The sequence below is a fragment of the Gobius niger genome (assembly GCF_951799975.1).
Source record: "Gobius niger genome assembly, chromosome: 19".
NCBI classification, from domain to species: domain Eukaryota; kingdom Metazoa; phylum Chordata; class Actinopteri; order Gobiiformes; family Gobiidae; genus Gobius; species Gobius niger.
Genome location: NC_136870.1, coordinates 20,733,500 through 20,746,421, shown reverse-complemented (window position 1 = coordinate 20,746,421; position 12,922 = coordinate 20,733,500). Strand labels below are relative to the sequence as shown.

Here is a 12,922-nt window from a genome sequence, read left to right as displayed (position 1 = left end):
ACAGATAGAGAGTCCATAATTACAAGACATATTCTGAATAATGAGATAAAAGGATCTTTAGGTTTCTTTTTTACGCTGAATAAGCTCAGTGTACAGTTTAACTTTAGAGTAGTTATAAATAAAGACTATGGTTAGACAAACACATTTGTGTATCATGATATAGGTGCCTCGATACGATATGTGTATTGTCACATACTCCATAACAATATATTTCCACCCTATTGCTGACTAGGGTGACGAGACAGTCCCAGTTTACCCGGGACAGTCCCAGTTTTGAGTCCTTCATCCCACGTCCCAATAGTTTTCCTCAAAACCAATAATTTGTCCCATTTGACCCATATGACACACTTCACTTGAAAATTAATGTTATAGGCCCATGAGAATATCAATTACCAAGCATAAACCAATCTTGAAAATCTCAATTCTAGCACTTCCTCAATGTGGATCGGTGCATGTCATGAGACGTAAACACTTTTACCATTCACCGTGGGAAAAGGCAGTCAAGATTTGGAACACCTGTGGCTTTTTCCGTATTGTGTCCCAGTTTTTAAATTGGGAAATCTGGTCACCCTGTATTGGGGAAGGGGTTAGTCTTATTTGTCACTCAAAGTGCTTCATCCATCCACTCCAGACTTGGGGTAGACTGAGAAAAGCGCAGTTGCACGTCTGCGCCGAACACCACCAAGCATCCACCCACACACCGTTAACTCAATATTGTCCCTAAAAGTCGCTAATAAACTTCTCATCACGAAATGTGCTGATTATCTCATTTTCACCACAACAAACAACTTCTCTTTCATGTGTTGTGCAGGGTAATCAGCTTTCTTCATGGACAGTACATTTGTTTTCCTGTTACAGGGTGGTGGTGTACGAGGGGAAGGAGATCTTGTCGGACTCCGGGGCGGTGTATGACCACACTTTGGCCGGAGGTCGACTCGGGCTCTTTGTGTTTTCACAGGAACAAGTGCTTTTCTCCGACATGAGATACGAGTGCAGAGGTAACACCGACTGTAGTGACACTGTAAGGCTGCGCACAAGCTAGAAGCCGTTGAAACACTGCGGATAGAAGTGAAGATACTCAACATATAACATTTTCAATACAACTGGTTACATTAAAGGGATATTTCAGGATTTTTGACCTCATTTCCTAGTGAGGCCCTATCAGTGTTGCTGATTTCTGGAGATATTTTTTTTTGTAATTCATGCAGTTCTTATATTTGAAGTGTTTCGTGGCGCTAGGCTAGTGCAAGGCTAGCGCATGTCTATGGTATCAGCTAGCCTGCATTAAAAACAGTCTGACCCGCTCCACAGTGCACCTGAGGCAAATCACTTATAACACCAGACTAACCATATAAATGTCTGTGTCGATAGAATAGTGTAACTGACCTTGCATCACATGAATGATCGCATTTTGAGGGACTATTTTCTAGCAGATCACTCCGCCGCTGCGTAGCTTATACAACCACAAAGCTGATGCTGCTCAAATATAAGTTATTTTAAATGCAAAATGGTTTAAAATATTCTATCGACACAGACATTTATATGGTTAGTCTGGCGTTATAAGTGATTTCCCTCAGGTGCTCTGTGGAGTGGGTCTGACTGTTATTAATGCAGGCTAGCTGATACCATAGAAATGTGCTAGCCTTGCACTAGCCTAGCACCACGTAGCTCTTCAAATATAAGAACAAACAAAAAAAAATATCTCCAGAAATCAGCAACACTCTGGATAACTAGGAAATGAGGCCCTATGTCAAAAATCCTGAAATATCCCTTTAATACAACATTAGAATCAGAATCAACTGTATTGTCCCAGGAGAAACATTTTTCATAGGCTTTAGTGCAGCCGCTTCTAACAACAAGATAAACAGGAGACAACGAAGACAATCAATTTCGACTTGTACTTGCAAATAACTGAGAAAAAGTCACCGTTTTTATTCTAAGTCTGCTCTGGTTGGTGCAGATTTCGTGACTTTGTTGGTACCCCGGTTTGACACGCACTGCTCCAGATCATATCCTGATGTGAACTCACTCCTCTCATAAAACTGTGTCATGACCACATGTTCTGCCTGTTTTTCAGATAACTGATTCCACTGCTGCAGCTGGGCACTCGGCAGAGAACGAGCTCGGATTTATGATGATTTGGAGAGCAATATTGAATCTTTTCACCCGTGTCAACCTTACACTGTTATTCTGGACCACGATACAAAGACTGTCCCAGTATTCTCATGCTTTCAGAGGTAATAGATCCTGTTCCTCGAAAAAATGTTGGTGGGTTTTTCCTAAAAAGGTAATGGTTTTAAACACGAGGCAGTCAAATCAGTACTTATCTTTAGTTTATCCAGGGGCTAAGTTTGAGAGCAGACTAATACACAAACGTTGGAGTAAATGAAAAAAAGTTGTAATTTGTTAATGATTGAACCACTGTGCACCTTAACACACTAAAGTGATCCTATTTATAACATTGCTGACAGACTGCAAAGCTTAATATGCATATCCAATAACTGTATTAGGCATAAATATCCATTCTCTTTTTCATTTTCTAACCAGGAACCATACCAGACATATCATTGGATGTACATAATTTATTTACACATAGCAATGGAAATGACACAGTGAATTCTGTAAATATATATTTTTAAAAACAATGAAATTGCACTTGCCTGGTAGAATCAATAAACAATCTTTTCTCAACATGTTTATTATGTTAATGTTGAATGACTCCTTCCTTACATACTTTATACCGCATAAAAGACGTTGCAGTCTCTGGCGCCCTCTGGTGGACACGTCAACAAACACAACTCATCAGGAACAGAGAAAAATGGTCGTACTGGAAATACTTCACGCATGCCAGTAATTCCAAGTCATCTGGAGTTGGTGAATTGTAATGACGTCAATGCGTATTGTGTTGTGCTGTGACGAATGTAACACTTGCCATTGAGGAAGTGGGGTTGGATCAGCAGCAGCAGGAGTTTACACTTTTTCTCCATGGGTTTGGCTCATTTCTTGAAACAGAAATTACATTCTCAAAACAACATGGACAAATCTCCCATTTGAATGTTGAATTTCATCAAATTGCAAATGTGGAAGTCAATGTCTCAATACATCTTTGCCTTTGATTAAGCACATGTAGCCGACAATTAGCACAATTTCCAAGTGAATAGATCTTGTTCATCTAAACTGATTGTTGATTCTCAGTCTAGCTTGATTCTCAGCTAAATGTTCTTTTTACTCTGATTTCTGGAAGTTACTTTGTTTGTGTGAATGATAATGGTTACAATTTCCTTGGCTGTATGAGTGCGATGTGTGATGTCAAACTTTGGAGGCCACTCTTGCCCTGAAATCCTATTACTTTGTTGCTGTTTTTTTTTTCTCAATTTTATACACAATTGTACTCTGTTAGCTAGACAAAAAGAGTGACATTAACCTTGGTCAAAGTTTTGAAGCATGAGCGAACTGTTTTGGAAGAGATATGAGCTTTTGCGGGTGAACCGTGTTGTTGTGCTGAACTGTAAGACTGTTTTGCCAAATGATCTTAGAGTTTTAAGAATGTCATTTCTGTTTCAAGAAATGAGCCAAACCAATGGAGAAAAACTGTAATATCTGGAAATGCTGCCATCTCAGGAGGCTAGATAGTACAGGTACTTGAGTAAACTTTTAGAAACTGTACATATTATAGTTATTCGGTACTTTTTACTTCTACTTGAGTAATATTGTAGCCTAATAAAGTATTTTTTTAATCTTACTTGAGTAAAAAGCTAGATTTAAAAGTTACAAAGGGCTTCATTTCGAGCTAAAATATATGTATGTATTCTTCATCAGAAATATATAATTTTTAATATATTTGGATGGTGCTTTCATTGGATATGGTAGGATTTTCGCATTACAAGTTTTGTGTAAGTACTTTTTTACTTTAACTTATTTATTTGGGTCACTACTTTGTACTTGTACGTGAGTAAAATTAGGCTATTTCAAAGTACCATTGCTCTTACTTGAGTAAATATTTTGGCTGCTTTACCCACATCTGATTGAGAGATGAGAGATGAGATTGATAAAGAAAGACAGACAGACAGACAGACAGACAGACAGACAGACAGACAGACAGACAGACAGACAGACAGACAGACAGACAGACAGACAGACAGACAGGCAGACAGGAAGAAAGAAAGAAAGAAAGAAAGAAAGAAAGAAAGAAAGAAAGAAAGAAAGAAAGAAAGAAAGAAAAAGAAAGAAAGAAAGAAAGAAAGAAAGAAAGAAAGAAAGAAAGAAAGAAAGAAAACAAGAAAGAAAGAAAAAAAGAAAGAAGCTTAGAATGTTTAGGCAACTTTGGTTGGCTGATGTATCAGTGCACACTTGCGGTATAGTTGTTACACAGGCCTAAGAAGCCACGCCTGTGTTGTTATGTGCGCAATAAGTAAGGAAATATTGATCTCATAATTTTGGCTACAGACAAAGGAAAGGCGTAGCTTAAGCCAATAAAGCAGAGAATGAGAGATAACAATACATACATGGAATAAAGACTAACTGTGCCACAAAGTACTTCTAAATAACAACATAAAAGAACAACTACTTTGAAACTTACAAGGCCACAAATCTGGGTTTCCTTTGAAACTCGACCCACGGGTTTCAGGGCAAATCGTTGTTGCTACTCTCAACATTTGTAACCTGCTGGGCCAGTTTTGGAAGGGGAGGGAAAGTGCGCGCGAGGCTACCTGCTCCGGTGAACGCGCGACGTCACCGTGCGTCGTCTCCAATGAGATGCGAGGAATGAGGAAGAGGACGGGGCACGAAGAGGACAAAGTCAGCAGTCGGTGAGAAGTGTCCCCGGAGGAGGGTTTTTTTTAGTCCAAGTTTACAGGCCTTTGTGAAGAGCTGAAGAACAGAGGAAAGTTTTTGGGGATGTCTTGCGGCACAAACGAGTGGTGCGCCCGTTTCGTGGAGCGGCATCGTTCAGCCTTAAACTTCGCCGCGTTGGTTCTCGGATATATTCTGTATCTCATCGTCGGCGCGGGGATCTTCTCCGCCGTCGAGCTCCCGTATGAGAAGGAGCTGCGCCAGGAGCTGAGGGACGCGCGGAGGGACTTTCTGAACGACAGCCCGTGCGTGGACGAAGAGCGGCTGGAGAAGCTGCTGGCGCGGGTGCTGGAGGCGAGCAACTACGGGGTGACGGTGCACGGGAACGATTCGGATCAGAACTGGGACTTCGTGTCGTCGCTGTTCTTCACCAGCACCGTCCTGACCACGACAGGTGAGCGGAGAGAAGTTTGAGTCGATGCGCTCTGTGCGTAATTCTGACGTCGTCCTTGCTTTAGTCCTTGTTTAGTCTCTGCTATCTAGCCTAAATTTAGAGCCTCATTTTGTCCTTGGATCAGTCTAGTCTTGCTTTGGACCTGAACACAAAACGCGCTCGCTGCTTTAATTTGTCTCGGGTGGTTTCCCTCTCTCTTAAACTTGACACCTCAGGCCCCTTATCTCCTCTTCTCGCCAATTTAGCCTCGTTTAGTTACATTAACAAGTCAACTGCACGTCCTCGGGTCACGTCTTGTTTCTTGTCTGCAATTAAGTCATCTAGAAACGACTTAACAACTTCAAAAAATGTTGTTAGAAAACTCACACTCTAACCAGACATTCCTTTTTGGTTCAAAAGAGCTCTATGGTCTATAATTTTGCTTGGTTTTGTCTGAAGTTGCAGTCTGTAATAACTGGGTGGATAATTATATCTTCGGTTAATGCGTCTCCTATTCTGGTAGTCTCTGAATAACACTGTTTTTTTTCTGTATAATGCTACTTTTTCTGTGTATTATGTGTTTTTTTTTTCCTTAATATTATTATTACACTGTAGAGCTGCACAATTATTTTGGGGAAAAACATTCTCTTTTTTCGTATTGCGATTATATAGCGTACGTGTTTAACCTCTTTGAACTGGAGCACATTTTCTCCAGTTCAGCTTTACCCAAATCTAGAAGTTTCTTGACTGGTGTTTACAGCCTATATGCCAGTGAATCATTTGACAGCTGAGACCTACAACACTGTCTAAAAGGATCTTTTTCCTCGTGTTGTCATCACTTTTTCCATGTTCTTTTTCATCTCATTTTACCCATTTCTTGTTGCTCTTTTGGGGCTTTATTATAGCATTTTCTGCACAATTTTGCGGAGAAACTGGAGGAAGTTTTCTGCCATCCTGGATTCGATATCTTAAATGCATCCATTGGCCTGGTGTCATCAGGAGATACGGAGATGTACAACTGCGTATCATCAGCATAACTGTGAAAGTTGACTCCATGTCTCCTGATGATATTACCAAGGTCAAGGTCAACACAAACAAATGATAAAAACAAATGATAAAAACTAGGAATACAAATACAAATACAAACAAGGCATGATAAACATTGCATCAATTAAACAAAAAATACAATGGAGAAACAGTGTAACATATTAAAAGGCCTGTGTAAAGAGGTGAGTTTTAAGGGAGGACTTAAAACTGCTTAGAGTCAGGGCCAAACGGATGTTGAGGGGCAGACCGTTCCACAGTCGGGGGGCAGCAGCGGAAAAAGCTCTGTCTCCTCTGGTTTTCATGTGCGTTTTGGGCACATCCAGAAGGAGCAAGTCAGCTGAGCGACCAAGAGGGAGCATACAGGTTAAAAAGCACTGGGCCTAAAATCGAACCCTCATGTAATTTCATGGACCTTAGAGGAGCAGGTATCCACACTTACCATGAACGTCCTGTCTGTGAGGTAGGATGTAAACCATTTGTGGACAGCACCGGAGAGGCCGATGTATTTTAAACGAGTTAAAAGAATGGTGTGGTCGACTGTATCGAAGGCAGCGCTCAGATCCAGTGTGACCTTCTGTGAGTCATAATTTAATCCAAAATCATTTAAAATCTTTAAAAGGGCCGTCTCGTGCTGTGGTTTTAAAGCCAGAATGGAATTTCTCAAGGACATTTTGTGCAATTATAAAGTCACAAAGGTAAATGGTAAAAATGGTATTGGATAAATTGCTCTTCTTCAACAGGGGCCTCACCACTGGCCTTTTAAAGACAGAAGGGAAGACCCCGTCTGAAGAGAGCAATTAATCATGTTTAAAAGCTAATTTTTAAAAGATCTATAAAATGTTTTAAAAAATGGGGTCAGACCGGGTCTAAGCGACATGTGGTGGGCCTCACTGAGGAGAAAACTTTTGTCAGTTTTTGTTGTACTTTTTTGTCCCTTTTTTTGTTCTTGTTATGGTCACTATTTTCAAGAAGCTATTAGATTTGGGTAATGCCAATCTAGAGAAAATGGGCTTGGTTCAGATGGGGGCTTAGAAGTTCAAGATCGAGGTTCAATTCAAAGTAAAAGTGCACATTTTTGACGAGTGAAGCCTGAAATACAATAATGACACACTGCTATTGTATATACATTGTATTCTTATGAAAATACTTGGGATCAGCGTACTTCAATATGTGCTTCTTTCTTTTCTTAGACGTCCACAACCTCCCGGCAAACCCCATAATAATCCCGTACTTGCATATTTCCGTGTGTGTGATTACAGGTTATGGCCACACAGTGCCTCTTTCCGATGAGGGGAAAGCCTTCTGCGTCTTCTACTCTCTCTTCGGGATCCCCGTCACTTTGCTGTTCCTCTCCGCTGTGGTGCAAAGGCTCATGGTCCTCGTCACCCGCCGTCCCATCACGTACTTCCACAGGCGCTGGGCGATGTCAAAGTCTCTCCTGTCCTTCATCCACGCGTTCTGTTTGGGAATTTTCCTGACCCTCGCGCTCCTGGTCATCCCGTCGTGGATATTTGTGACCACGGAAAAAGACTGGAACTTCCTGGAGTCGCTGTATTTCTGTTTCATCTCCTTGACGACCATCGGCCTGGGGGATTATGTCCCAGGGTCTACGCACAGCAAAGACGAGCGCCCACATCCGCATCTCTACAGGCTGGGCATCACAGGTGAGCACTGCGGGGAAGACTTACCATGACTACTTTTGAAAGAGAACAGGTTTTGTTGGCTACTTGTGTTTAACCTACCCAAATCTAAAAAGTTCTTGGAAAAAAGTGGCAAAATTGAGGAGGAAAACATGCAGGAAAATAGCACAATGAAAAAATGACAAAAACACGACTTAAGAGTGGTGAAAAAGTAATATAAAAGCCACAAAAGAGGGACTAAAAATGTGATAAAAATGCGGCAATACCGTGACAAAAAAGATAGGATCAGTCATGCAGGTCTGCCCTACAGGTATGGAAAAAGTTTTAGATTTGGGCAAAGCTGAACTGGAGAAACTGCGCTGGGGGGGGATAAGAGGTTAAGCAGTTCTTATACTCTCAGACTTGAGTAAAACATTTGGTTTCACTTGGGCAATACGTTACAAAAGCTTTATGTTGACATTTTAAAATGAATCAAAGTTAAATGAATTTAATTTAAACTCCCGCATCGATTATTTGAATGAAAGAAACACATGCAAACTCCATGCAAAAGATCACACTGTCTGGGAATCATCATCAGAACACACACACAATGTAGTAACATGAGTATCAGCAGAAACAGAAAGTCATTGTTTAAGATTGTGCAAATATCTTACTATGAAGCCTGGCGTGCTATTTTGTCTCCAACCGGCCTTATTATTCTTGTAAATCTGCTATTTGTATTCAACATAAAGCAAAGCCACAACAAACAAAAGCTTTTATGATTCTTCATGTGGACAATGTTGAAAGGATACACAACATATTTTCTTTAAAGCGGTTCCCACGACACCATGACGGCACCTGTGTCCCTGCACTGAATTAGTGTTTAAAGAAGCCAACTTCAACAATATAACGTTACCCTTACTTTAGTAACGGACACCACTCTGCTTTGCTTCACTGCAACGTTAACAAGAGCGCTGATTCTCCACCAGTGGGTCATGACCTACAAGTCATTCATGGAGAGGGGCGACAGAACACCTTTGTGCTTTTATAACCTATTACCGATATTTATGAAATGGTAAAATTTCCAAAACTTGGTCAGAATTAGCGAAGGTGACAGCATTTATGGATTCTAGTTATAGTTATTTTAAGTTATAACAGTGTAGTAGCAGTATTCTACATTTACAGCAGCTACTAGTTCACTTAATGTTCCTAATTCAGCAAAAAGAAAGTACCTTTTACTTGTAATTGTATTGTGCACCCATTGCCTACAATAATATTTCCTTGTCTTCCCAAACCTGTTACACCCACTGGCCACTGTTTGCATAAGTAACTCCATTGATTGCTCATTTGTTACGGCTTAATCCTTTTCCTTATTGCACCCTAAGCCCACACCATGCAGAGTTCTCTTAACATCCGTTTAGAAAGACTAGGAATCTCTACTTTGTGCAACTGTAATTTCCTCTGTAATACGTCTTTGAGCTTATTATAAGACACAGCTTAATCCCGCTGTAAACTGAATCTGGATTTAAAAAATAAATACAAAAATCGACTTTAACAATACTTGTCTTCTGCTACCGACACTAAGATATTTGTCAATTTGATTGGGCAAAGATTTTATGGAGAGTAAAAAAACATTTATTTGAGCTGAAACAACCAAATCACTTCCTTTTAAAGCTGTCCCAGGACAAACAGCATCAAAACCTGGATTTAAAGCAGTACTAAGTAACTTGTTTACCTCAATAAATCCTTTTCATAGTCCGTACATGTCATGGGATGATTGGAGGGTCTTTCATCTCCCCCTGATGTCTCTGGCCAGAAAACCACACTTGTAACTTTCCTGCTTCTGGGTTGGAGCCACCACTACACACTAATGGAATCACGAAGAAGAAGCCAGCAGGCTAACTGCGGGCTAGCGCCACTTTAAAAGTATTTACAGCCAAGTTTGAGTGAAAAAGATTATCTTGATTGTGTAATTGGATGTACAATATCCCTCTCTCCCTTTGTGTTTTCTGTCAGAGTAGTATTTACTCTCACGGACAATTAATGAGTATAAAAACATAACATGCTACGACACCTGCAGTGGCGCTTATGGCCTCTAGGGGCATGAGTTACTTAGTTCTGCTTTAAAGCCACACCGCGTAGAATTTTACCCAATAAATAACATTGAAATACAAGGATTTATTTTTTGACCGATTTTTTCATCATTGAAAAATACCGCATACATGCAGAAACAAACATCTGCTTTTGCTGTGAGCGGCTCAGCTTTCCTAAGACATGACTATAACTTTGCTGGGAGTGGGTACGTCTCCAGCTCGTCTCCATGGAGATGTGACTACAGTCAGCTGAATTTTAATTTTAATGAGATTTATATAGGTTAGGTCCACATCCAAATCCATTCTTTGATTACCCACTGCAGTAATGTCTTGAGCTGGTCATTAGGAGCATGTTTTTTACTGATGGCAACAGTATAGTCCAAAATGTTACACGGTGTCCCTTTAAAGATAGAAGGTTTATTTTTTTTCGGGAACCTGCTTTTGATGCATTTTTTTGGTTGTACCTAAACTGTTTTGCCAATACCATACTGGTGTTGATAAGCGGTACCCAGTTCTGTAATAGTAATACAAAATTCTGACATCTTTCTCCTATGTTTCCTGCTTTAGTGTACCTGTTGGTGGGTCTGATTTGCGTTCTGGTCATGCTGGAGACGTGCTGCGAGCTGCCGCAGATGAGGAGGCTGAGGCAGAGGTTTTATCACGAACACATCCACGAACTGGACCCGGAGACCACCACCATCATCGACCGCGACCAGCTGGCCGAAGAGCCGCGCTACACCGCCGACCCGCTGCCCACGATAATCCCCTCCGTGTCCGACCAGGCCGCCTCCCTGAGAAAGGACAGCGGGTTGGCCTACACCGCGGCCAACGGGGCCAACGGCAAGCTCAGATGACGGCATTTTTTAAAAGCTTGTCTTGTAAATATATTTTGCGTAAGGATTATTTATGTTGCTCGAATGGAAGGCTCTTGCATTGCCTGGTTTATGGTCTGGGCCGATCAATACAAACCAAAAACTGCCACAAAGTCCAATGTTACACTGTTACAAATGAACTTTTGTAAAATCACACACAATTACCTGACAATTTAACCAAACTTCAGCCAAGGTTTTTGAGGAATTTATACATTTAAAGCTGTGATTCCAAACCTTTTTTCCTTTTAAACCCCTAGTTGCTATTTTGAAAGTGCTTGTATGAAGTTCTCCCATATAATTCGCTTTTTAATGTTTGGCCAAATGTCTCGAATCATACTTGGAGATCTTAAAATCTACCCTGTATGTGACTCTCTTGAAATGTATTGGAAAGTAACCGACTGGACACACTGGTCACTCCTAAATGTGGTTGATTTCTCTGCCTGTGCCAACACTAACACACTCGGGCAGAGTTTAAACCTGTTTTTTGTTCTCTCCCGTCGCCTTTATTTCACTGCAGATAAGAGTATAATGTCTGGGAGGAAGGGCAGGGCGACTGAACTTCCTAATGCCCTGAGTGACACTTTGACAGTTGCTTTTTTAGTGCCTTATGTAATCGGATGTGACATTTGCATAGGGAAATGACACGCTCTGGGCTGCCGGAGCATTATGGGAGAAGTATGTGAAGCCTATAGTATATTCTTGTGTTACCTGCAGATTAATAGTATAAAAGCTGCTTTTTATGGAGTGAGCAACTTGCAACAATGTCATTTAAACACTAGGAGGCAGCAATGTGCAATAGAAATATTCAAATACTACTTATTTCCAGGATACTTGTTGTTCTCAACCTAAAAGTGTGTTTGTACGGACATTTTCAGTGGGCTTTGGGCCTTTACCATAAATGAATGGTGATACAAGGTTCAAATATGGAATTAATTTATTATAAGTGGTTGTCTGGTTGTGATTTGTTAAAGGTTATTTCCAAATACTTTGAGTTAAGAAAACTGCCTGATGTAATTCCACATGGAAATGCGGCAGACTATGCAAACAGTATAGTATGTAGTTTTATTATGGAACCAGCACAATGGGAACCAAATGCCTGGAGGGTCTCCAACCTGTTTTACCCGATGAGCTACTTTTACGCTACAATAATATCAGAGCTACTTAAGCTCAAAGACACCTGTGTAAAATGTGTCTTAGGTGGAGTTCACCGAGGAGTTGACTTGAGTTTTGTCCTTAGACTTTATATTGACCCTACTGTTGTAGACTGTTCAGAACAAAAACAAAATGCATCTAAAATGTGAGTCATCAAGCAAATGTTACTTGAGTACTGTGAGTAACTGTTTGAGTGTAAATTATGATTTATGTTTCAGTTGTGACATGGATTGTGAGAGACAAAACTACAATACAGGGACAATACAATACTTGGGAAATTGGAATATCGCTAAAAGTGCATTCTGTTATTGAACTTAAACTGTGAAAGTAATATATGACATTGACTCATTACATACAAAGTGAGATATGTATAGCCTTTATTTGTTATCATTTTATCATTATTTTTTAAATTTTTTATTATGGCTCAGTTTGTAAAAACCCGATATTAGAAATGAGAAAAATTAGAACATTTTGAAAATGTACTGTAAGCCATAATCATCAAAATTATAACAAAGAAAGGCTTGACATATTTGCATTTAATGAGTCTATATCATTCACGTTCATATTTGAAGTTGAATTACAGAAATAAATGAACTTTTGAATTTTCATTCTTCATTCTAATTTTCCGAGTTCCACCTGTAAGTAGAAGTAAAAAGTACTGAATGATAAAACTACTCTAATAAGTAGTTTCAAAAACTTACTAACAGTGCCTGTACTCTAGAGTCTCCACTAGATGGCGCACTTGTCACGTGTATCTTTACTTTCTATCTTATTTCATGCTTAAGTTTGCACTTTGCCAGGATTTAAAGGGTCAACAAATAATGTTGAATGTACATTAGTGTAAACTGTATAATAAGATATGTTAGATTTGCCTAGTATCATGTACAATGTGTAAAGATAAATCTTTGTTTATAT

The 12,922-nt window shown here is 40.0% G+C and overlaps 2 protein-coding genes across 2 annotated transcripts in view; both read left to right on the top strand.

Annotated features, from left to right (window-relative positions):
• Positions 1–2,506, top strand: part of LOC306978531 (thrombospondin-2-like) — a 29,487-nt gene extending 26,981 nt beyond the window's left edge. The window contains exons 20-21 of the mRNA XM_079577126.1: positions 859–998; positions 2,078–2,506. Coding sequence (XP_079433252.1) covers positions 859–998; positions 2,078–2,085 — 148 coding nt within the window. The 3' untranslated portion in view covers positions 2,086–2,506. The remainder of the gene's footprint in view (positions 1–858; positions 999–2,077) is intronic.
• Positions 2,507–4,609: 2,103 nt separating this feature from the next.
• Positions 4,610–10,837, top strand: LOC306978611 (potassium channel subfamily K member 1-like; the record flags this gene model as incomplete). The annotated part of the gene is made up of 3 exons (XM_079577257.1): positions 4,610–5,245; positions 7,531–7,935; positions 10,551–10,837. The coding sequence occupies exons 1-3, from the start codon at positions 4,897–4,899 to the stop codon at positions 10,835–10,837; spliced, it is 1,041 nt and encodes a 346-aa protein (XP_079433383.1). The 5' UTR covers positions 4,610–4,896.
• Between the last annotated feature and the right edge of the window lie 2,085 nt (positions 10,838–12,922).